Source organism: Pelodiscus sinensis, chromosome 5, assembly GCF_052426305.1.
Source record: "Pelodiscus sinensis isolate ZL-2025 chromosome 5, ASM5242630v1, whole genome shotgun sequence".
In the NCBI taxonomy this organism is placed as follows: Eukaryota; Metazoa; Chordata; order Testudines; family Trionychidae; genus Pelodiscus; species Pelodiscus sinensis.
The window spans coordinates 112,189,631-112,215,664 of record NC_143056.1 but is presented as its reverse complement, the minus strand read 5'-3'; the positions used below and the strand labels follow the sequence as shown (position 1 = coordinate 112,215,664).

Genomic DNA, 26,034 nt, shown 5'->3' with positions numbered 1-26,034 from the left:
CACAGCAACCAGACCGCCTCCTGCAATGGGCACCAGCTCCTCAGCCCCGCCCCCGGAGAAGTAGCCCCTCGCTCCTAGCCCCTGAGAAACCACCGTCGGGTTTCCTCCCCTCCGTCCAGCCTCCCGCGATCCTCTGCCGCCAGGTCTGATCTGGAGCCCGCCTTTGAGACCCCCCTTTTTCGCCTGCCCGGCCAAGCGGCACGCGGAGCCGTCCCTGACCTGGGCTACCTGCTGTCCCGTGCGCGCGCTGGGGCCTCGCGCAGCCGCCTGCGAATCCGTTTCTCCCGCTGACACCAATGCTCGGACTCAAGCTCTCTCCTTCCACCGCCGCAGCCACCCTCCGCCTGATTGGCTCCGGTTGGTGCACGCGGAAGAAGGCGGGGCCAGACAAAAAGGTCTCCACGGGTCGGATGAGAGGGCCTCGCGGGCCGCATCCGGCCCGCGGGCCGTAGTTTGGAGACCCCTGGATTAAATGATTGGCAGAAGAAGTTGCCCTCTACTTGACTTATGCTTTGTTTTTGTTATAGTGAAGCTAATTTACACCATAGGTTTTTGTGTTACACAAAATGAATAGGAAAAATACTTTCACTAATCTTACCCAGTCTAAGTCTTTTCATATAGGGTAGTTCAAAAGGTGCACAATATCTACATAAGAATGGCCATACTGAGTGAGACCAAAGGTCCATCTAGCCCAGTATGCTGTCTATCAACCGTGGCCAATGCCAGATGCCCCAGAGGGAGTGAACAGAACAAGTAATCATCATGTGATCTCTCTCTCCTGTCATCCATTTCCACCCTCTGACAAACAGAGGCTAAGGACACCGTTCCTACCCATCCTGGCTAATAACCATTGATGAAACTAACCTCCATAAATTTTTCTAGTTCTTCCTTGAACCCTGTTAAAGATCTGGTCTTCACAACATCCTGTATCAATGAGTTCCACAGGTTGATTGTGCACTACATGAAGAAAAACATCCTTTTGTTTGTTTTAAACCTGCTACCTACTATTTTTATTTGGTGACCCCTAGTTCTTATGTTATGGGAATAAGTATATAACTTTTCCTTCTTCACTTATTCCACACTAGTCTTGATTTTATAGACCTCTGTCATATCCCCTCTTAATCTCCACTTTTCTAAATTGAAAAGTCCCAGTTTTTCAAATCTCTGTTATCAAAATCATTATATTGAGCGTACACTCATACATGGTGCTATCACTTGATTCCTTCTGTTTTATATTGAGGGGAATGCACATGGTTTTAGTGATAGTATCATGTGTGTGGCAGCCACAGTAATGGAACCTTTCTTAATCTACTTATGCACCTAGTTTTGTTGCTTGTTGGAGTAAGTTACACGCCTCTAATGTATCAGTATATTTGTAAGTGGGATCCTTGCGATGACACAAATGTGTGATGCTTTTTAAAATTTGTGAATCTCAGGAAATTAGTGGCCTTTCAAAAGCTCTCAAGAATGGCATGGTAAGCTTGTTGCAGGATGGTGTACATATGTTATACGTTTTCAAAATATGAGAGGAAGAATTTAAGATAAAGTTCAAAACCAGGCTTACAGTCGCAGTTTTTCTTCAATGTTTTTGTCTTAGCTCAGAGGTTGACATGCGTGGCGGGAGCTCAGCCCTCTCCCAGCAGTGGCTGGAACCTTGTGGTCACTACGCAGCTGCAAGCTGGAGAACCAGCTCTGGCTTTCTGCTGTAAGGGGTGGCAGGGGAGGTATGGGCACATAGGGGCGGAACGGCCTGGCAAGTGGAACAGGTGGCATGACCCCGCACTGGGCTCTGTGTCCCTGGGCGGGCATCTCCCAGGAGCTAAAGGGTTAACACCCTCCCCCCTCACTACAGGCTCTGCTCCCTGCTCTGAGAAGGGGTGGGGCTGGGGCTGCTCTGCAGATCCAGGGAAGCCAGTCACAAGCTGCTGCTGCCTCCGTGGGACTCTGGGGCCCAGGCTGCGCTGTACTGCTCTCCACAGGAAGACCCTTCCCCTGCGCCCCGCTGCACCTGGTCGGGCTGGAACCAGCCCCAAGCCGCCCCGGGCTCTGCCAGCCCCACAACCACAGTCTGCAGGTAAAGGGCATCCCCCAGCAAAGAGCTGGGCTAGCAGTGAAGTGACTCTGCTCTCCCCGCCTCACCCACCCCAGCGCTGCTTCTGGGGGACGGGAGTCCCAGCGCTGCTGTTCTGCCGGTGTGTATGCTGTGGGCACAGGAATATGGGAGTCTGAGGGGGGTGAAGGAGGATCTGGGAGCAGGATGGGAGAGGTTAGGGGTTGCACTGAGAGGCATGGGGCAATGGAGGGGATCAGGCTGGGGGTGGAGGGATCATGGAGCAGAGGGAAGATATGGGGCGTGGGAATACAATTTTACTTTGCAGAAGCTGCACTTTCCTTTACTCCCTGCTTCTTTGCCTCCCTCACCAACTATTTATTTGGCTGCAGTCTCACCCTCTCACCTTTTCTGTGTTACTGCCCCAACCCCCTCTCCCTCCCTCAAACTCCCTCTTGTACCCTCATCCCACACCTTCTCTTGCCTCCAAACTCCTTTCCAGACCCTGACCTCCTCATCCCATCCTGTACCCCACCTTCCACCCTGATCCTGCATCCCTATCCTCACTGGTAGCCCTGTCCCACACATTGAACCCCTCATTTTGTCCCCACTCCACAGCCTAAAGAGGTCCACAAAATCCACTAACTCTGGAAGCCAAGAAAAGTAAATCTGGCCTATGGAAAAGTAAATCAGTTGTCCTTGTCCCTTCATCTCACCCTGTGAGGCTGGAACACCAGAAGAGTGAGGTGTCTCAGTTGGGGACCATATCAGTCTGGGTTGGAGGCTTTTGGAGTGTTTTTTGCTTTTCACTTGTGCGGTCCCTAATTGACTTTCTGTGGGTCAGTTCCCCCCAACCCAAAAAAGGTTCCCCACCCCTACCATAATAAAGAAAACATTGGAACCTTTTGTGTTGGACATAATATTTTACTTTATTTAAAATGAAGTTTTATAAACTAACATGAGAGAGTTAAAATGCTTGGTCTATTTAATAATTTAAACCATTCTCCCTAGCTGCAGCTGGTTCAGAAAATATGGTCACCATACTCAGCCTGCCCCGTCCCTTCCTCCCTCCAGCATGCAAATCCGTAAATAGAGGCGAATAAGTTAAATCTTGGCACACCACAAGTTCATGTTTTGCTATTTACTTTCTGCAGTTGAAAGGACCACAGCAATACATGTTTTAAAGTGTTGTTATACACACATACAAATAAAGATGTTTCAAAAATAGTTTGTTAATGAAATAGGTTCTAATCTGAGGCTTATTTTGGCTGTCATTCTCATTGGTGCTGAGAGAGAATAAATCTGTTCTTAAGGTTAACTTAGTTTTCTGAATGGATCTGGATTAGTTCCAGTTTATGGTTTTCCTTTCTAAGTCAAATCTACCCTGGATTTATAATGATTGAAAACGAGTATGTAAAGGCTGTTTTGTTTGGGTTTCTGAAATGTGGTGATGAGTTCAGTACATTTCCTATTAAGAAAATCACAATTGACATTTTTGTTGGCAGCCTTAGCAGAAGTATCAAGTATTGAATAAACATGAGGGCTACTTGAGACCTACTTGAGGTTACTAGAAAGAATATATAGAGCCTCTGAGGAGAGTTTTGAAATGGGTTGAACCTTATGAAGAAAATAGAATTTGGTTGCTGCTATTGAGTATGTTTGTTCAATTTTTAAAAATATATCTCTAGATGCTTGTTCAGTGTTTTGCATGCATATCCCATAAATTACATATTATGACTTAACAAGAGAAAAAAGATCACAGAGAAAATATCCCCTTCAAACTACATTTTCCTCAACAGACTTAACAAAAGGGAGGAAATACCCTGTTTTGTGGATAATGCCCTATGTTGCTGTATGACATCTTTAATAATCACTGCATTCATGGGAACAAGAGTTGATAAAAATCTATACAAGCTGAATTTTCACTACATTGATTCAACACTAAAGTCTCAGGGAAAAAATTAAAAGAGAGGGTACTATTCCCACTGAGGGGGCATGGCTCAGCAAAGAAGTATTGTGCTAGGCTGAGGGGCAATTGGTAATCTTTGTTTTAAAAAAAACTGATGCTAGTGTTTTAGTAGAAGGTTGGCCTAGACTGCAGTAGTGTGAAGAGGTTATGACCATGTTTGTTGGGGCGATACTATAGGAACAGCTTCCTCTCCTGACTCTCTATCCCAGTGGTCTCCAACCTTTTTACACCCAAGATCACTTTTTAAATGTCAGGACAAGCCCAGATCTACCCTATCCCTTCCCCAAGACCCCACTCCTTCTTTGAGGCCCCACCCTCTCTGTTCCTCTTCACTCCATCACTTGCTATCCCCAGCCCTTATACACTCTCAGGGTACAGCTACACTGCTGCTTTTTTTCAATCCTTCTGTTGGAAGAAATGTTTCCAACATTTGGCCCGTCTAGACTGGGCTAAGCGTTGGAAAACCCCCTTCTTTTGGAAGTCCCCTCATTCACATGGAACGAGGAATACAGGGGTTGCCAAAAGAGCGTGTTTGCTGGAAAAACTCCTGCAGTCTAGCCTCACTGGGTTGAGACAGGAGGTATGGGCTCTGGGGTGGGAATAAGGGATTTGGGTGTGGGAAAGGGTGAGAGGTGCAAGCTCTGGGAGGGAATTTGGATGCAGGAGGATGTGAAAAAGGGGATGCTGGCCCAGGGAGGGGGCTCCAGGTTGGGGAGTGTTGGGCTCAGGTGGAGGGTTGGGGTACTGAGCAAGCCACAGGGTTGTGGCTGTGAGGGTGCAGAAGTTTGGGTTGGGATGTGTGAGGGGCTCAGGGCAGGGAAATTGGGAGTATGATGGGCTCAGGATACAGATTTGCAATGTGTGGATGGTGTAAGAGTGTTGTGGCAGAAAACTAAGGATGTGGGGGTGCAGGAGTTTGGGGGTGTGAGAGGCTCAGGACAGGGGGTTCCATTGTGTGATAGGCTCAGATTTGGGGTTGGGGTGGGGGGTACTGGAGTGTTATGATGCTGTGGCCAGATGAAGGCGTGGCCCCAATTGGAGGGTTGTTGGTCAGGCTTCATTTTTAAATAAAATATGTCAAACACAAAAGGTTTCAGCATTGTCTTTATTTATGAGAGGGGCGAGGACCCTGTTTTGAGTCATGGGTCACTGACCCATAGAAGTGAGAAACAAAAACACAACTCCTCAAGCCTCAGAAATATAGCTCCAACTATGCTGGTGGGGGCAGGAGACAGGATGCTGGGGCAGGGGACAGGGTGCTTGTGAGTGCTGGGACAGGTTGCCAGTGGGTGCTGGGGCAGAGGCCTGGGGCAGAGGACAGGGTGCCGGTGGGTGTTGGGGCAGGGTACTGGTGGGGGGAGGGGAAAGGGACCAGTACCTGGCGTTCCTGCAGCTGCGTGCCAAGGTCCAGGAAGTGCATGAGCTGCTCCCCCATCCCCCAAATAGTGGCGCAGTACCTGAAACGCTGGTCTGTCGCACACCTGATGCCTTCCTTCGCAGGGGAGGAGGGGGAGTCCCAGACCAGACCAGCCCCAACTACTCGGGCAGTGCGTGCTGCGCTCCTCTGTTCCCCACGGCAGCACGTGCTGCCCAAGCAGCTGGAGCATGCTGGGGACTTTATTCCCTTGCTGCCTTCCTGCGTGGCGGGGGTGAGAGGGGGAGTCCTGCACTGCGCCAGCCCCAACCTCTCAGGCATTGTATGCCTTGCTCCTCCACTCCCCACAGCTCTGTGTGCCATCCAAGCAGCCAGAGCCGGTGTAGTCCTGGACCCCCATCCCTTCCCCTGCATCCAGGGAGGCAGCAGGGGAACAAAGTCACCAGTGCATTTTAGATACCTATGGCTGTTGGGGGGGGGGGGGAAGAGCAGCCTGTGTACTTCTGGAACCTGGCTCTCAGCTGTAGAACTCCTCCTCACCCCGCAGGAAGCCTGTGCTACCTCCCTGGAGGTAGCGTCAGTGCGGCGTTCATCTTGGGAGCTGGGGAGAGGAGGGGGGCGAAAGCCTCACGATCAACTGGTTGGGCCTCCAGGATCGACCAGTCGATCATGATCGACGGGTTGGTGACCACGGCTCTATCCCTTCGTTTAAATAAGAACCAAAACTCTTGGGATCAGTTAGGATAAGAATTTGGAACAGACTGTCACTTTTGAATACACACCAGTTCAGGTTTTTCCTGTTCTCATATTTATATTTCAATATCATAAATGTTTTGTTGTTTTATTTTCAAGCTGTCATTTTGTATGAATAGCCTGATGCTCTCTTTATAGAAATTAGGATGGTTCTCTGTTTAGTTAAAATTTATACCTTCTAGTTTGCATCAGCTCCATTTCTATCTATTTTGCGGGAAGAGGGGCCAAACCCTACAATACCAGATGATTAGGTATTGTGGGAGAAGAAAATAAAATTCATTTTTTTCCTTTCAATAAAAGGAAAATGACAAAGACATCTAGTATGCATTTTTGTCTAATACAGATGTTAATCATTTAACATTTTCAGGTTCTTGCATTATTGAATTTGATTACTGTATAAAATTATTTTATATTTGTGCTTTATGGTTGGCTGGATTTTTGTGGCATTTTGAGTGCTGTGCGGTTAAATACAAATATACAATATTTAAAATATAATGAAAAAATATAAAAAATTCAAAGCTTAGGTAACTGACTTGGTTTATATCTATTCAAATTAGATTAATAGCTTTTAGAAATGAATACATAAAAGCACAGCAGCTGACTCACTTTACCTTTGAAACAGTAATATTTAAAACTTGTTTTCAAATTTTCTTAATCACTTAATAGATTTTTGTGCTGTAGACTTGAACTTTGTATATGGCTTCAGAAAATGTTCACTAGATATACAATTTTGTTATAGCATGTACATTGCATGACAGAATCCAAACTGAGATGACTTTGAAATCAGATATTTTTTTCTATGCTAGTTTGTCTTCAGAAACTATTTTCTTTGCCTAATATTCTTGTGGTAGACAAAAATGAAGTTACTCAATAAAGTACCAGTATTATTAATATACAGTTGTAATTGACACAGGATAGCACAGCCTAACATCTAGATAACAGTACTCTTGAAAAATTGTTATTAAAAATAATATATGCACAGTGTTATTTGCATTTTATCAGATGAAATACAAAATTATATTTTACATGCAAGACTGATAACCTGAATAAATAATGTTGTATCTGATCTTTAAATAAAGAAACTTAAAGATATACATTTCCATTAAATAACGAATAAAGCTCATGGGAAATCCTGCTGCATGTCCCATAAGAGTTTCAGTAAATTAACTTATAAAAATTTTAAAAAATCCCTCATAGGCTTCTCAATTGTTTAATCTGTAGCTGTTGAATCATATTCCTGAGAGCTTCACAGAATTTAGTATATCTGACTGTATCCTTTCTATGTTGGTGTTAACTTGCATTTTAGTAGTACCAAATTTATTTATCACAACAGTAGCTCTCTTCTGCTGAGCTTTGCAATCTGAGTGCTTCAAAATATGAGCTTGGTTAGCACTTAGTGTAGTGGGCAACTTGCAAATTTCACAAATCTGTGAAAAAGTAATTGAAAACATCCTCTAATACATAACAGAAATACGTTTCGTCTTTGGGTAGCAAAAGTAAACTATCAGTAGAAATAATGTTTTAAACTAATTGTTTCTACTATGCTTAGCCTTTAAATCATGTTTTTTATTCCTTTCAGCCATAACCAACAGACTACAACATTTAGACATCCTGTGACAGGACAGATTTCGCCAGAAAACATTGAATTTCTTTTACAAGAAGAGTAAGTAGTTTTAGACATGTTCTAAGACTTTTAAAAGTAACTTCTTACATACTGTATTATAATGACCACATCCATGAGTCAGAATATTCTGTTTTTGCAGATTTCTCTAGTTTTTTTCTTAACAGCTTGTAAATATATATTGTAAATAGCTTTACCATTTAGCATAGTTAACGTTTTAATATAGTATAGTTAGCTTAATTTATCCCCTACTGCTAAAAGAAGATTGAGCCTTCATGGACTGGACTCAATCCTAAGGCCTCTGGACTGCTTAAGATTCCTGGGCAGGCTTGTAAAGGACATTGACATCAAAATCAACAGATCCTTTCTCCCATATGTAAAGACTGGCATCCACCAGCTCCATCTGAGAGTGGCAGACTTAACTCTTTGGCAGTATTGGCCTGCCCTTTTAAGGACTAATTATTCTCAACATTTTGGTACATATTGGAATCATCTGTTCTGACCACCAGATCACCGGCATCTCATGTGCTTTGTCTTGTGCATTGTGATCTGCATTATCCCAAAGAAGTTCAGTTGTTACGATGGTTCATACATTGAAATTAGGTCTTTAACGAAGTTGGTACTTGATCTTTTAATTGCTTTGAAGATTAGGGCCAAGTCTGGAACTGGCATCAGAAGCTGACATAGAGCTGGCGAAGGAACTTGATCATGGATCTCACCTGCACATGGTGGCCTTAACCACAAAAACGTCACATTCAACTTCAAATACAATATGCATCGTGGAAATGACAGTTGAATAGATTGCTGTGGCCAGGTCCATGACAGTAAGGAACAAAGTATCCTAGCAATCTGGAAGTGAAAAATGATATTTTTAGAAACTAATCCAACCTTGTCATCCAAGTTCAGTGAGGAATCAAATAGACCCATGAGGCTTTGCACCACATGACGAGTGGAGGATTCCTTCAATAAAAGTCTGAGACAATGTCTCAGGTTTTCAAATCATTTTCCCTTTTTAACCAGCATAGCTTTTGTCTAGCCTGAATTCAACTTGAACCAACTGCTGTTCATCCAAAAGCTAATTTTCTATAGTGCTTACATTTTAGGAGCCATCAGGCAGGCAGCCTGGCTCACTTCCAGCTGGGTCCTGGGAGCTACCTCCTCTGCGGCTCTGCATTAGCCTTGCAGAGCTACAGCGTGGATAGCTCCTGGACCCGGCCCAAGCCGGGACTTAGCCAGGCTGCCCGCCCTCGTCCCTAAATTACTTTTTCCTGCAGAGCTGCAGTGGAGTAGCTGCTGGTACTGAGCCGGGCTACCTGCCTACTGGCTCTTAAAATATTTTTAATGCAGAGCTGTAGTGAGCATAACTCCCGGGACCTGGAACGAGCCAGGACTACGCTAAAATTACTTTCAATGAAGAGCCACTACGAGTGTAGCTCCCGGGACCCAGCACAAGCTGGGACTAAATGCTTGCAGTGTTAACCCTTATCAATTAATCATGCAGTTGATGACAATTTAGTGTCAACTACACAATTAACAAATTACACACCTCTTAAAATCTCTCCACACACACACACACACACACACACACACACGCTCTGTACTACAACTATCTTTTGTACACCGATTTCATTTTCTGGAGTATTAAGCTTCTTCTAGATTTAAATTAAAATATTTCTCTGAAGCAGAATATCCACATTTTGATGAATTTTCAGCTGAATACCTGTTTGAATCAGAATTTCAGTACAACTCTAATGTGAACCAGTTTCAAAAGCTTACTATTCTGCTCTAAGTATATCCACAAAAAAAAAAAGTTTGTTTTTCACAGTATTCCCAATAAAATCTTAGGAGTAAAACTCTAAAATTACATTTTTTGTGTGGAGTTCATCTTTGAAACTGAGTGTTGGGCTATTGAAGATGGACCTTAAATATATTTAAGATGGAAAGATTATATTTTTAAAGTTCTACTTAAGACAAAAGTACAGGCAATCTAAAAGATTTTACTGGAGGTGAAGACCCTCTTAGTATATTTTTATATATTTGCTATATTTTGAATACTAGTGCAACAGAAAATGAAATATTTAAACACTCCTTTTAAATGTGTGAATTTAAAGTCAGGGTTTAAAAATTACATGTTGTAAAGCAGACTAGATAAAATTGTTTTAAAATAGCTTTTATAGTGAATTAGTGCTAAGAGCAAATACCCATAATTATTTAAATATTTCACTGTTGTTGCACTGATTTCAAAATTATTTTATATGCATTCTAAGAAGATGCTGAATGATTGAAACTGGATCTGTTGTGATCTCCTGAGATTGTTGTTAGATGTTTTTAAAATTTGTTTTTGTATGGGCTAAGTAGAACAGTGGAATGTGAAATGATAATTTGAGGTATGGAATACTTCAGTACGAAATACAAGCTTTTTTGTGTTTTAATTACTCAAGCCTGAGTTTTACTGTTTCTGTTTACTTATATTTTGTGTAACTGTAGTTGATCAAGCCGGTATCCACCCCTAGAGAGAGAACCTTGTGCTTGTTTCATCCATTGCATTTGGTTACTATGGCAGCAAAAAAGGCGACCCCACTCCCCCCCCCCCCCCATCACTTGGAATATAGAAATATAAACTTAGGCTGTTTAATTTTCTATCCAAAAGAGTCAATACGTTAAATTAAATTAAAAGATAGACAGATGAATTTGAAACCACTTTGTTTCGGTAATAGAAGCTTGGTTTTGGCTTTTATTTGTTCAGGGGTTTTCTTTGGGTTAAATCTTTGTGTCTCTTTCATGGAAATGAATCCATCGTCTCATGGACATTAAACATTACAGTTGCTGATAAAAATGCTGCAATGGATTTTGTTATGTAAAAACAAGTTATGCTGGGCAAGAATTTCTTTGTAACCAATTACATGTTGTGGTCTCCATATACATAGGAATGCAGTCTAGGTAGGATGAGGAATGGCATAGTGAGTCGGGAAGTATTGTGCAGATTTAGAACTGCCTGCTTTCACAGGCTTATAATTGATTCACTCAGGTCCTGAATGCCAACTGCAGTGAAGGCAGTTTTCCAAAAATCTGCGACAAGTAAGGTATACTCATTTGGATTAGCTAATCTTTCTCCGAGTGTGTGCCTGTGTGTATACTTGTATGGTGGGAGAACAAGAAACCTTCACCAGTAAGTTGAATTACCTAGCACTGTTTAAGGTACTGCAGCAATTGTCAATTAAGAGTCTTGACTTTGAGTATTATATGTCAAATAGGGTTATATTCTGGATTGAGGTAGTTTTGATGAGCATGTAAATTCAGCCTTGAAGTGCCAGGTAGAAACTGAAATAATTGAGCCTTTCTGTTCTGTTATTCTCATTAGCCCTTGTATAGTTGTAGATAGTTTGGATCAATACACGGGTGGCTCACAAGCCATTATTTTAGCTGGAGATGTATTAATTTGTTTAATAATCAGTTGGCTAGTTTTCCAACAGAGACCTAGAAAAATAGCTCTTAATTATTTAAAGGAATTATTAAGGTGATACAGATGTAGATTAAATACTATACTTTCTCTTTTATTCTCATATTATACTGGATTGTTGTCACATCCTGCTATTTTTTAATAACTAACTGGGAAGTCTGAACAGGTTTATAATCATTGCCATGTAAACTTTTGAAATAAAATGATAAATAATCATTCAAATGCTGAATTTTTCATTTTGTTTAGAGAGATATTATGAGGTAATATAAACATCAAATGTCTCAATTTAGTGAGATGTTAAGGTTTTGCACAGTGAGTCTCTTTGTACAATGCAGGAAGTGCAATTTCTGGTAATTTGATTAAATTGAGTGAAACCACTGATTTTACTCAGATTTATTAAATCAAGCAGATCTATCAAAAGCATTAAAAATGTTTGACAGGTATATAGTGGGTTTTTTGGTCAGGCAAATGTACTTCAAGCTACATTTGCAAAAGGATTTAGGTGCTAAAACCCAACATTTTGATACCACTGAGATCCCCTGATGGCCTCTGCCCCCCACGCGCACACTCAGCTTCTACCTAGCTTTGTAGGCATCTACATTTCTGCTGTTTAATGTTCTCTTGACAGCTAATTTTTTGCTAGTAACTGCTGCCTCCTCCTAGGCACCTGGGAGCTTATCTCCTACCTAAACCCCAGCAGGATCCTCAGATGAGGCATTTCCCCTCCACCTGTATTGCCTGCAGAACCTGATCTGAGAAGCGTTTTCGAAAATACATCTAAACTCATGAGGAGGTAGTTGTAAGATTTCCTGCCCTAAACTTTTAGCTCCTCATAGATGTGGGGAGACCTCATTTCAATTCCACTGAGATGTCTCAGGCTCTCTTGTTGAAGTTTTTCCACTGAAATCTGATTCTCTAACCTACCAGGAATGTGCTCCATATTGGGCTATAATTATTCTCATTATTTTTCTGGCTCAATGCATATTTAATTTATACACAGTAGAACATCTTCAATAGCAGAGATTGAGACCTACACCTCAAAATGTCAGACCCTAGTGATTAAAGCACTCACCTGAAAAAATTGGGAGACCTAGTTTAAATCCATTCTGCATGTTAGGCAGACGGGGGGAGGGGGAATTGAACCTGGGATCTCCCACATAAAAGGGTTGTACTCTAAACTGAGCTAAAAGTTTACAAAGAAGGCACTACCACCACCACTTCCTCTGGCTTTTCTTGCAAAAAATGGCTTAGGTGACTAATTCCAGGTGAAGATTCATGGCTGATAGTCCTCTGGTCTGACCATCACAGGGCAGGGCAAAATATGGCCTGGGGGCCAGATCTGGCCCTCTAAGACACCAGATCCAGCCTGCGGACCACCCTGGTGGGACCCTCAGGTATGCAGCTGCGCAGTTTAAAGTGCAGTCCCTGTGGACTCTCTGTTCTGCAGGGTGGGGGAATCTTTGTGAAAACTGCCTGTCCCCAGCCCAATCCTCAGCTCCTATTGGCCAGAAACAACTGCCAATAGGAACTGAACCCAGCCAATCTCTCAACTCTTATTGACTGCAACAACCAGTCAACAGGAGCTGAGAGATTGCCCTGGGGAATGGGCGCAGCGCAAATCTCTTTTCCCCTCGAAAGGTTTACAGGATCTTTTGAGAGAGGCTTCTATTTTCGAAGGAACCGCGTTTAGACTGCGGTTTTACTTTCAAAATAGCGCTTTTTCGAAAGAGTGCCATGATGCGATTATGCAAATGAAGCGTGGGAAATTCAAATCCCGGCTTCATTTGCAATTTTGAAGTGCCTAATTTACATCCCTCTGTTGAAAGAGGGATGTAGTCTAGACACCCCCCCCCAGATTTTGCACCCTCTCTTAGTATTCCTCTCCCATTCTAGAATCTTTTCTGCTCCCATACCCCCTCCCTGACCCTATACCCCAATCTCCTGACAACCCCCTCCTTTGCCCAAACTCCCTCTCAGACCTCACATCGTCTTCTGCACCATAGTCCCTTACCCCATGTGCTCTTCTGTGCCCAACCTCCATCCTAGACCGCACACCTTCTCCACAGAAAAGTGTGGTCCTTGACCACTTTTCAAAATCTTGGAGTAACCCCATGCCAAAAATTATTGCCCACCCCATGTCTATCACTTGACTAGTGTGAGAGATCATTGAAACTATACTGACAATTTTATTTTATTGTACTACAGACTGAGCTTGTGGTCCCTCTTTCCCCAGATCAAAGCTCATTCCTCTGAGGTAATTTGTTTAGCTAAATTCTTTTCCTGCTGTCAGATATGGATATACTGCAGATATTGATATAAATGTAGTTTGCTTTCTGTCTAAAACAACCTTTATAGAGAGATTAGAAACATGATAATTAACGTGAAGCTGCTGGTACCATGGAAGTGTAGGCCAATTAGTTTTGTTTTCTAAATTTTGAGATTTTGAGAGTAGTCATAATCATTGCAAAACATATGAAAATATAATATTTATGAAGTCATGGTTCTGTACATAAAATTTTTTTTTAAGCCACAAGAAATGACATGTAACCAGGGTAGTGACATTTCAGGCAAGAGTTTAACAGATGTTTATCTTCCTGTCTGGTCATTTTGTATTATGTATCTCACAATATATGCCCATTTGCATAGTGAGACAAGTGTATGATTACAAAATCTTACAAGACAGAAGTATACAGAGAAAAATCACCAGCAGGCAGGCTTCCTGTTTAGGAATAAGGACGTACAATGCTTTGTTCTTGGAGTGTTTGCAGATGTATATTCCACTCAAGTTTATGAACTGCCAACACATTGAAATCAGAGAACTTTGCTTAGCAGTACCCACTGAGGGCACACGGAGGCCTTCTGGCCCTTATAATTCCTTCCCTGTCTGTACCGGGTTATGCTGCCTGAACCTACCTTCCTTTTTTTTTTCACTGCCTATGGCTTAAATGAAAAATTTCAGTGTTCTGTCTCACTTCACATTCCTTTATCACAGTGTTTGTATTTTTTTCCTGTAAACAGTTAGGTTCAGTAATGCCTTTGGATTTAATTTAGCTTAATGTAATTAGCATATTTTTAACCTGAGTTAATTCCTTCCCTGGGTTTTAAACATTGCCCATTGTGTGGGGTTGCTGTCCCTACTAGTGATTCCCCATGCTTTATGTTTGGTATATCTCAGGGAAAGGCACATTACGGAGAGCTGCTCTATGTGTAAGTTGTTTAAGAAGAGACTACAAGTGGTGAGGATCTTGTGTGTAGTGTAGAATCTTATGGAGTAGGCTATGAAGCCTATTTCAGCATTAGGAAATGCCATAGATAGGCCCCACAGAGAACACCTGAGCAGATACAGATGGGGACTTCATGTCTAGACTTGAATTTTTCATCCAGGACAAAGAAGGATTGTTCTCCTTCCTCTAGTCCCCAGGAACAGCTTGTCAACTCTCAGGGCCAGAGCCCAGCAGGGTTGTAGATTCGCGTCAAGACCGAGTTGATTAGGGATAGTTGCTTTTATTAATCTCACTACGTCACTACTATTACAGGCTTAATACTGCCAGATGGTTACACAGCTACGGCAAAGTAATACACCAATAAGCATAGGCAGAGCAATTCATAAAAGTGAGCAACAGACATTTGGAAATGCTTACTTACACCCCTTCAATCTGTGGGAAGTCCCATTACTGTCACATTGTACCAGGCCACAGTGACATGGCTCCAGCTGCGAGAATCCAGAGCACCCTCTGAGGTCTAGGTCCTTGGTGAGACTCACTGGACACGGAACTCCCTACACTAGTTATACTACAGTTGTTTACCGGGTGTGCACATACTGGCCCAATGCTGTTTTCAATGTTCCCACGGGGCTGAGAGCCAAGGTCATGTTATTTATCCTATATTCGGCTCTCAACTAGCAAGCATAGGCCGTTGCGGCTGATGAAGGCTGTCTGATAAAGAACACCTGGTATTTTCGCCAGCAGGGCTCATGGCTGGCCTAGAGGAATACAAATTTAACCCCTGCAGGCCTACATGTGACTTTTTATGTGACACAGCCCTCCTTCCCAACACACACACGAACACAAAACCAACTGGGGCCACTTTAGAGCGTGGTGAGATTCTTATACACCTGCAGGAGGAGTGCAAACCAGCACCATGAGTCTGTCAGTATACAGGATAGAGTCAAGCTGTCAATCCATTCTCTGGTATCAATGCCTAATCAATTAACTCTGCTTTTGACTCAAGTACCAGCCTGAGGGCATCTATTGAGTCCAGTACCAATGAGAGTGGTGTTGGCATTGAAAATCTCCACACCTCCGATGTATGAGGAAGCAGCAATCTTATTGTGCCTTTATATTCCTGACTAACCATTATTTAAGAACATTCATCAGCTCCCAAACACCGGCCTGCATTTTCCTGCAACTACTAAGACACATGGCAGCCATGAGGCTCATGGTGCAACACGCAACACTACATATGCACAGCCTGTATTGCTGGTTTAGCACAGTATATATACACAGCAAGCACAGCCTGTCAAAATGACAGACAATACCACCATGTGTCCTAGATTCTCTATATTGGAGGACAAGTCCAAAAAATGATAGTATGGGCATTCCATTCCCAAAGGAACCTCTATCAATAGTAATCAGCACACATGCCTCATTGATAGACTGGGGTGTCCACATGTCTGTTACACATTAGTCTACTAGAGCTACACATGGTCCACAGTGCCTGTAGACATTTCCTACTTCATATAAAGAACAAATCCATTTGCATCATGACTGACATTTCATGTGTGTTTTAATCTGTCCCTAAGGAGACACCTGTTCACACTTGCTGAAGCCATAAAACTATGAAACTAGTTCATATACCACTAGTACATACACCATAGACATTTTGATCTCCTACCTGCCCAGATGCCAGAACGCAACAGCGCGCACACTCATCAGATACTTCTCTTGAGACCATGGATGGGAGAGGAATGGAAGAGTCTTGCTCTTCATTTTCTGTTGATGGAGCCCTCCCCTCATTGACTTGTCCACATCCCAACAAAAGGCAAACATTCTCAAGAGTAGGACTGGGACCTACTCCATGAAGGATGTCTATCTCATAAAATAGGATGCACAACTCATGAGTGTGTTCCCACCAATTCCACTGATATCATGCATAACAAACAAGATACAACAGGACCAAAGGTTTCCTGATATGACCCAGATAAGCATGGTGCACTTATCTGATGCACATGGTGATACACGTCCCCCAAGCTCTCCCTTGTCATCCAGACCTGCTGTCATAAGAATGGCCATACTGGGTCAGACCAAAGGTCCATCTAGCCCAGTATCCTGTCTCCCGACATTGGCCAGTGCCAGGTGTCCCAGAGGGAATGAACAGAACAGGTAATCATCAAGTCATCCCTTCCCTGTACCTATTCCCAGCCTCTGACAAACAGAGGCTAGAGACTCGTTTCTACCCATGCTGGCTAATAAACATTGTATGAATTCATCTAGTTCTTTTAGAACCCTGTTAAAGTCCTGGTCTTCACAACGTCTTCTGGAAAGGAGTTCTACAGGTTGACTGTGCATTGGATGAAGAAATACTTCTTTTGTTTTTTAAACTTGCGACCTATTAATTTTATTTGGTGACCCTTAAGTTCTTATGTTATGGAAAGAAGTAAATAACTTTTCCTTATTCATTTTCTCCACACCAGTCATGGTTTTATAGACCTCTATCATTTCCCACCCCACTTAGTCTCCTCTTTTCTAAGCTGAAAAGTCCAAGTCTTTTCAATCTCTCTTCAGATGGCAGCCGTCCCTAATCATTTTTGTTGCCCTTTTCTGAACCTTTTCTATGGCTATCTTTTTTTAGATGAGGTGACCACATCTGTACGCAGTATTCAAGATGTGTGCATACCATAGATTAATAGAGTCAGTAAGATAGTCTCTGTCTTATTCTCTATCCCTTTTTTTAATGATTCCTAACATTCTGTTTGTTTTTTTGAATGCTGCTACATATTGAGTGCATGTTTTTAGAGAACTATCCACTATGACTTCTCTCTTGAGTGGTAATAGCTAATTTAGTCCATCATTTTGTATGTATAGTTGGAGTTATGTTTTCCTTTATGCATTTCTTTGCATTTATCAACATTAACATTCATTTACCATTTTGTTGCCCAGTCACCTAGTTTTCTAAGATCCTTTTGAAGTTCTTCACAGTTTGCTTTGGTCTTAACTATCTTAAACAGCTTAGTATCATCTGCAAATTTTGCTACCTCACTGCTTATGCCTCTGTCCACATAATTTATGACTGTGTTGAATAGGATTAATCCTAGTACGGACCCCTGCAGGACACCACTAGTTATCTCTCTCCATTCCGAAAAATGACCATTTATTCGTACTCTTGTTTCCTGTCTTAACCAGTTATCAGTTTATGAGAGGACCTTCTTTCCAACTTACTTTACTTAAGAGCCTTTGATGAGGGACCTTGTCAAAGACTTACTGGAAATCTAAGTACACGCTATCCACTGTGTCCGCCTTGTCTACATGCTTGTTGACGTCCTCAAAGAACTCTAATAGATTGGTAAGGTATGATTTCTTTTTACAGAAATCACACTGACTTTTCCCCAACAAATTATGTTCATTTATGTGTCTGACAATTCTGTTCTTTACTAGAGTTTCAACTAATTTGCCCGGAACTGATGTTAGACCTACTGGCCTGTTATTGCCTGGATTGCTTCTAGAGCCCTTTTTAAATATTGGCGTTACGTTAGCTATCTTCCAGTCCTTTGGTACAGAAGATGATTTAAAGGATATGTTACAAACCACAGTTAGTATTCTGCAATTTCACATTTGAACTCTTGGGAGAATGTCATCTGGTCCTGGTGACTTGTTACAGTTTAGTTGATTACTTTGTTCTAAAACCTCCTGTAATGACACCTCAATCTGGGACAATTCCTCAGATTTGCCACCTAAAAAAAGGGCTGAGATTTCAGAAGCTCCCTGACATCTTCAGACATGAAGATCTATGCAGAGAATTCATTTAGTTTCTCTACCATGACCTTATCGTCCCTGAGTACTCCTTTAGCATCTTGATCGTCTAATGGCCCCACTGGTTGTTTAGTAGGCTTCCTGGTTCTGATGTACTTAAAAACAAGTTTTGCTATTATTTTTGAGTTTTTGGATAGCTGTTCTTCAAAATATTTGTTTGGTCTTCCTTATGGAGTTTAATAGAGTTCATGCTATTTTCCTCACTAGGATTTAACTTCCACTTTTTAAACGTTGCCTTTTCATTTTTCACAGCTTCTTTTGTTTGGTGATTAAGCCATGGTGGTATGTTTTTGGTTCTCTTACTGTGTTTTTAATTTAGGGTATGCTCTTCACCTGAATCCAGAGAAACTCCACCTTCAAATGTGACAGTCAATCCTTGGTTACATTATGACGAACTAGTCTGCTTGGTACAAGTTAAACATGTTATTAAACAGCAGGAAGTTTACCGTGTATCATACTTACCTAAAAGGAAAAGATTCTCCTCCTGGTGGCAATAGTAACACTTAATGGCCTCCCCAGCACTACTCTCATTAGTGCTAGGATACCTGCTGGAGCTGAAGAACTTGGGCTTAGCAATGAGCTCAAAGTCCATCTTGTGGCTATTGCATTCCTTCACAAAGTTGACATGACCTTGATCTGCATGCACCCAAATAATAAACGTTTCCTCATGGGTCTCCAAAATATTTACCAAGAAGTTTGTCAACCTTACCTGGCCTGTGATCTCAATCTGGTGTTGAAATGCCTCACCAGACCACCATTTGAACTGCTAGCTCCCTGCTGCATTTATCCATGCTAATGGCCTTTCTGGTCATTATTGCTTCCAGCAGATGGGCGAGGTGAGAGGGGGTACTCATGGCCGATCATCCCTATACGATATTTTTCAAAGATAAGGTCATGTTATGTCCTCACCCAAAATTCCTACTGAAGGTAAGATCAGCCTTTCATTTGAACCAACCAGCCCATCTTCCTACAGTCTATCATACGCCTCATGGTATTCCTACAGAGGCTATCTTGCATGCATTGGATATTAGGTAAACCTTTCTGGATATCTCATGGAGTTTTTAATATTTACAACCGAGTGTTTGAAAGGCTATGCAATATCCACCCAGAGATTATCTAAATGGATCTCCACATGCATTCAATAGCATTAATGTATTTGGAACACAGACCCTTCTGTTCTCACCAGAGCACATTCAACACAATCTTTTTCAACTTTTGATACTATCTCTACTAGTGATGTGAAAGGTTAACTGGGAGGTGCTGGAGCAGCTCCCTGCCTATCCTGGAACAATCCCTGCTCTCCGCTGCAGGTTATATGGTAGCTCCGCAGGAGCTGGGCTGGCTGCAGAGCCCCCTCCCCTGGAGCCTCCGGGGAAGGCTTTGCTGTGGGCTCTGTAGTATAATGCTTAAATAAGCTTTATACTGCAGAGCCTGTAGCACATGTAACTGTATAACTGCTAGGATTTTTAGTGGTTACACGGCTACATTTTAACTACATTTTTACAGCCCTAGTTTCTACTTATTGTTCCAATATTAGAGATTTGTCAGGTGGCCACTTAGACCTCTGTCCACATATTTACTTAGAACTATGCAATCATGATTCCAGCACTGAGACCATATTTGTCCTCACTATACTCACCTCTGAGACTCAAAGAAACCTGATGTCCTGCCTGCCTTTTGATGGCACTGCTCTACAGTCACCTGAAGTGGAGCACCCACAGGGACAACACTTGAAGAAAAAGAAAAAATTACTTAACTTGTGCAGTAATAGATGTGTCTTTGGATTCTCTACCTACTAGGGATGTTAGATATCATGTAGTTGAATAGTCATGTAACCACATGAAATCTTTGTGTTTACCTGAGTATTCGATAGTCCTGAGTGTGGGACTGGTAGCGCAAGGTGGGAGCGGGGAGCCAGTTTAAAAGCCAGCTCCCAATGCAGACCAGCTGCCTGCTGCTCCATGCTGCTGCCTTTGATACAGAGGCAGCAGCGTGGGGTGGCAGCAGCATCTGTCCACGGGGTCCGAGTTCTCTGCAGACAGAGGCTGGTCTACAACAGCAGCCCCTGCCCATGGGGAGTGGTACTGCTGTGGACCAGCTTCTGGTGCCAGAGCAGCTGCTGTCTGCGGGCAGCTTGGACCTGCCCAAGAATAGGGGCTGCTGCCATGGACCAGCCTCTGTCTGCAGTGACTGCGGGCCACTCCAAACAGAGGCTGCTTGGCGGAAGCCTCCCCTGCCTCCTCATGCTTCTGCCTCTGATAGAGGCAGTAGCATTGGGGGAGGGGGTGTGGTGGCACCATAGAGCTGGTGCTGGGGTAAACTGGCTTTTAAGCTGGCTCCCTGTAGCACTGACTCCTGCCTGCCCCCCTTGCTGCTTCTGTAGGAGGCAGCCAGAGGGTGGGAGAAGGTAGGTTCACAGAGCTGGCACATGTGGGGAGCCTGCTTGAAAGTGTGCTCTGGGAAGCTATATAAAAGGTTCCTTCTCTACTTCAGGGAAAAGGATTCTACTTCAAGTACTTCCTGATCCTCAAGTCCAAGAGAGGGACAAGAGCTACCTTCAATTTCCACAGTCTCAACAAATAAATCTGTGAAATTTTGCATGGTTATTCTGGTTACTGTTCTTCTCATGTTTACAAATTTACAAATAGTGGTTGGTTGCTTTCAGTCTTCAGGACACTTATTTCTTGTGGTAATTTTCCCTAGCCATAAGAAGTTTCTGAGATTCCTTGTCACTGGTAAGCTCTATCATTTGATCATTAGGTACATGGTTTTCCTCTTTGGCCTATCATTAGACCTCTTGTGACTTTACCAAATGTGTGACAGTAGTTGCAGCGGGCTCTTGATACATTTAAAAGGCTGGTGTGCAGCAGGGGGGAACCCAGCGTGAGCCGGGAAACAGCTGGTCTGGCTCTCATTGTCCATCCCCCCCCCGCGCTTCTGCTTTTTAAATGTATTAAGAGCCAGCAGGTTCTTAATACATTTAAAAAGCAGAGTAGCAATGTCTGGGACTAGGTGTGATTTGGGAATCAGCTGATCACAGTGTCTGGGACTGGGCACAAGTTGGGAATCAGGTCCTGTCCCCTCCATATTCTCTCTCCCGCTGCCTCTGGTAGAGAGGGTGGGGGTGGGGGTGGGGGAAGGGAAACAACTAGTCAAGGAACTAGTTGACTATCCAACAAGCTTTTGCTTATCGGATAGTTCAGTAGTTGCTTTCATCCCTAATCATGAGTTTTCATGGGCACAACCCACTTCTTCAGATTAATGGAGTGTTAAAGGTCCAGTTTCTAAATAAATAGGAGATAGGGGGAGTGGGGATGAAAAAAGAAGGGAAAAAAGGAGAAAGAAATAGTCATTTAGAGTGTCTATGCTACATGAAGCTGATAGAGAAGGTACTGATTGTTCTTAATTACTCATTGTTTGGTTTGTTTAGTCATTAGGATGTGGAATGTAGTGGGCCATCCAGCCAATGTCTTTAGTCATTTAGACCTCTGTTATAGGAATCAAACTTGTACATGAAGTTAAGTTCTAACACTTCCCTGTGGAGTTGGCTTGTAAATTGGCCTGGAGCAGTACAGTGACTTGGAGATCCGTTAATGAGTGGCCGGGCAAGTTAACATGTTCCCCAACAGATTTCTGTGTGTTGCCTTTTCATAAAGCAATTTACGAGCCTTGTTGGAAGACCCGTCATAAACTGGGTTAATCAAAGACAGCGTTTAGTTAATTTAGCCTCACCACACCAATGCTTCCACTAAGCAAATGAGAATTCTCTTTATTTTAAGATAAGAACCTGAAGCACAGAGCACTCTGCCCTATGGCAGCCAGTCTGGAATGCTACTGTCAGCTTCGTGAGTTAAACTGACAAGAGCTTTCTCTGATGGCAGCTAGGGAGCTGACAAAATCTGCCCCTCCCCCCCCCCCCCCCCACTCCTCCTTTAAAGCCCTTTCTATGAAAAAATTAACATTTTTGACATTTGTCCTACTTCAGGGCAACACTTTCCCTCCCAAAAACATTACCATTTTCACAGAGGGTGTCCCCTTTTTCACCCAGCTCCAATTCCCAACTCTGACTCATAGAACTGCACTTTAAACACAAGACCATTCTTGTTTCAAGGATTTAAAGAGGCCAGGTTGCATTGTCTGAAACATTAACATACAATGCAGTTTGCTCAACTGTGACAAAGGGAACTTGTTAAGCAAGTGGCAATTAAAGGTATGTCTGCATAGCAGTGAGACACACCTGACAGGCCTATGCCAACCAAACTCGGGTTTTCAGGGCTTGGACTGCACAGCTATTTCATTGTTGAGCAGACTTCTGTGCTTAGGCTGTAGCCTGAGCTCTGCGACCCTCCCATCTTAGAATCATAGAACACTAGAACTGGAAGGGACCTTGAGAGGTCATCGAGTCCAGTCCCCTGCCCTCATGGCAGGACCCAGTACTGTCTAGATCATCCCAGATAAATGATCCTTCCTTCTTGTGATACCCTTTTAGATATCTGAAAACCTTTAGAATCCTAGAGGACGGGCTCTAGTCAGAGCCCAAAGTCTACACAGAAATGAAACAGTCTCAAAGCCCAAGCCTAAGTCAGCTGACACGCATCAGCCATGGGTGTCTAGTTGCTTTGTAGACACACTCACGGTTACAACAAAAACAACAGTACAGATAGGCATGGGCAGCAAGTTTTATGGGTCCATTGTGCTTAGGCTCCAGGAATATTCCTGGCCTGGGACCTGTCTCCACCAAAATTTGGAGCCTGGTTTCTCCCCTGGCCCTGCCTGTTGCCCCTGTGTGCGCTGCCCTTTGGTGCATTCCCCAGCCATGCTTGCTGCCCCCAGGTGATTTTAAATGGCCTTGGGGTCCCCTTTCATGAGCACCAGCAGTGTAATGGGGCTTCAATGGCTTCTTGCTACTTGCTTCCCTTGGCAGCACGTCCCTGTACCCCCAAGAAGGGGAGTGTCTCTACATGCTACCCCCACATCAAGTGCCCCTGTGAACAATGGGAATCTGCAGAGACTGTGCCTGTGGGCAGTAGCATGCAGTGACCTATGCCCCCTTGCATAGGAACCACTGCTCAAAGGGTGCCCCAGGTAAGTGACACATCTCCCCTTTTCCCCCACCGGACCCCCCACTAACGCCTGCACCTCCTGCCCCCTCCGCACTCCTTCCAGCCCTCAAATTCCCTCCCAGAGCCTGCACCCCGACCCCTTCCAGCAACCCAATCTCCCCACCACAGCTTACACCCACCATCCAAACTCCATCTCAGAGCTTGCACCCCAGACCCACTCCTACACCCACATTCCCTCCTAGAACCTGAGCCTGAACCTTCACCCCAATCGCCAATCCCAACCCAGAGCTTGCATCCAAACTCCCTCTTAGAGCCTGCACCATTCCTGCACCCCAATTCCCCAGCCCAGACCCTGCATCCAAACTCCCTCCCAGAGTTTCTGGTAAGTGGAGGCACTTTGAGTAGGGGAGAGATACAGACTGTGCATTTTGGCACCACCAACATTTCTGCATAATTGTCCCTGCAAAAACAGATTCATAACAGTCTACATATTTCTCCTGCTCTAATCTTAAAATACATGCATTAAAATTTAAATAAAAACTTTGGTAAATTAGCCACCCTAAACATTGTTGTAGGTGCCAGAGATATTCAGTCAAAAATGACATACAGTAGGATTCAGTAGCATTTTGAGCATTATCACTCATACAAAATAGCAAACAGTCAGAGGGAAACATTTCACAATGAGAGCAGTCGGAAACAAGATATTTGTTCAAGACAAGTTGTCAGACATCACTAGCTCTTCCTGAATTAACGCTAGTTATTCCAATGATTACCTGTCCAGCAATTTTTCAGTTGATTTTAAGTCCCAAAAGAGAGAGACTATTTCTGAACATGTCATCTAAATTAAGCTTGGAGCAAATAACTGTGTGACATTGATTCCTTCTGTTTCAAGTGTCTAGTTACCCAACATCAAGCTTTTCCTTCTAGCCTTTGTAACTAAGGTCAGGTTTGGGAAGAAGAGGATTTGAGACCCTTTAAAATAATCTCTTTAAATTTCATGTGTGTATATGTACATAATTTTGCCTTGTCCCCCTTGTGAACCACTGACCTTTACTTTCTGCTCTCATTAAATTCCCTATTCTCCTATCTCTAAGGAACTTTTTATAGGACATGGAGATTGCAGACATTAGGTGACCTTTTTGATCTTCTGAATTTTTTTTTTAGGTTTAATTTGCACTTTTCCTTCTCCGCAATCCTGATAACTTGTTTTTATATTACCTCTTGTACACAAGAAGAGATTTTGGTTTTAATTCCTGTAAAGATATTAAGGTCTCCTGCATTTCATCACCTGTTCTTCCCAAATAATGTAAAGCACCAGATTTAAGAGCACCAAGATGGCCACTAAAAATAAATTATGGGATTTACAAGATAGTTTTCTCAGAGATTGCCACTAACTGGGCCTTCAAGTAATTAATCTCTCTTCTTTCTGAGCATAGTTTGGGGCTTAAAATAATCCAAAATGTAATCCAATTCAGAAATTAGGAAATTGGAAAACCTGGGAAAACCATGGAATATGGTTAGTCAGCTGTGTGTGCTTTCTCCCTTCCATCCCCCCATACCTTACAATCTAACTTAGGTAAAAATCAAAACTAGCAGGTGCAGTTTCCCATGATAAAGCTGTACCTTTAGATTATGACTGTCACAATTCCAGGCAATTGCACCCATACTCTCACTCTATCATCCAGCCAGAGCTTCCCTGTCATGAGACAGCAAGGGGACCCAGTCTAGTTTCCAGCACCCCACCCATCACATGGCTTGGGTGGAGATATGCATCTTTCTCCTTATAATTGGGTTGTTTTCAGCTGCATTTTCTTGACTGTACTATATCAAGAGAGAGGAGGGTTATCAAGTGTAGAACCATTGTTAATGAGGCCAATTCAATCAAGGTGGATTTGGCTTACTCCCAGCAGTTGATGGGGGTGTGTGAATACCAAGAGAAAAAGTATGACCTTTGACCACATGCCAAATTTTTGGAGTGGTTCCTCATCAAAAATTATTGCCCACCTCTGTTGTACCAGTGTATTGAGAGTCTCTCTGGCTCAAAAGGACTATATAAGTATATATTATGCACACTATTATTATGAGTGCTACCACTACTAACTACAGCCTGGTATCTTCCTTGCCCAGAATGCTTTTACCAATACCAATGTTTTTAGTCTAAACAGACAAAAAGTTAGTTCTTTGTTTCAAATATTTTTTTCACCTTTATATTACCAAATAAAGGCAGAAGATTGTATGTTCTGGTATTTTTGTGATTGAGAATTTACGACATGTTGTCTGTGTTTCATTTAACTTAACTATGTTGCCAGATAAGTTCCGTCTTGGTCATGGAACAAGCTAATTGTCTTCCTGCATCAAGGCAATTATTTTTTACAGTTGGTATCTCTCTTGTCCTCCAGTGACCTACTCTTACTAATCCCTCCTTCCTTGAGCCAAACAAGAATACATTGTTGCTTCCTGTTTGATGTCACCTCCCTCCCTTTTCCCCCTCTTTCCAACTGAAGGATCAGCTCTTCTGTGGTACAATCATCAGACCTAGCAAAAATATTTGGACTTTAATTAGTACAGACCTAGCAAAAAAGTTTAAATAACACTGACATATGAATCTCTTCTTTCCCCACTCACCTGCATCTGTCTGGCTAATATACTACAGGGCATAAAGTGGATTTTGAAAACTTACAGTGCATTACAGTAAATAATCATTACTGGAGTATT

At 42.9% G+C, this 26,034-nt stretch overlaps 1 protein-coding gene across 9 annotated transcripts in view; it reads left to right on the top strand.

Moving 5' to 3' along the window:
- The window catches only part of PLEKHA7 (pleckstrin homology domain containing A7), a 291,638-nt gene that overhangs the window by 140,970 nt on the left and 124,634 nt on the right, over positions 1 to 26,034 (top strand). For all 9 annotated transcript variants that reach the window (XM_089778656.1, XM_075928055.2, XM_089778651.1 and 6 more), the window contains one exon: positions 7,727 to 7,810. In XM_089778656.1, coding sequence (XP_089634782.1) covers positions 7,727 to 7,810 — 84 coding nt within the window. The remainder of the gene's footprint in view (positions 1 to 7,726; positions 7,811 to 26,034) is intronic.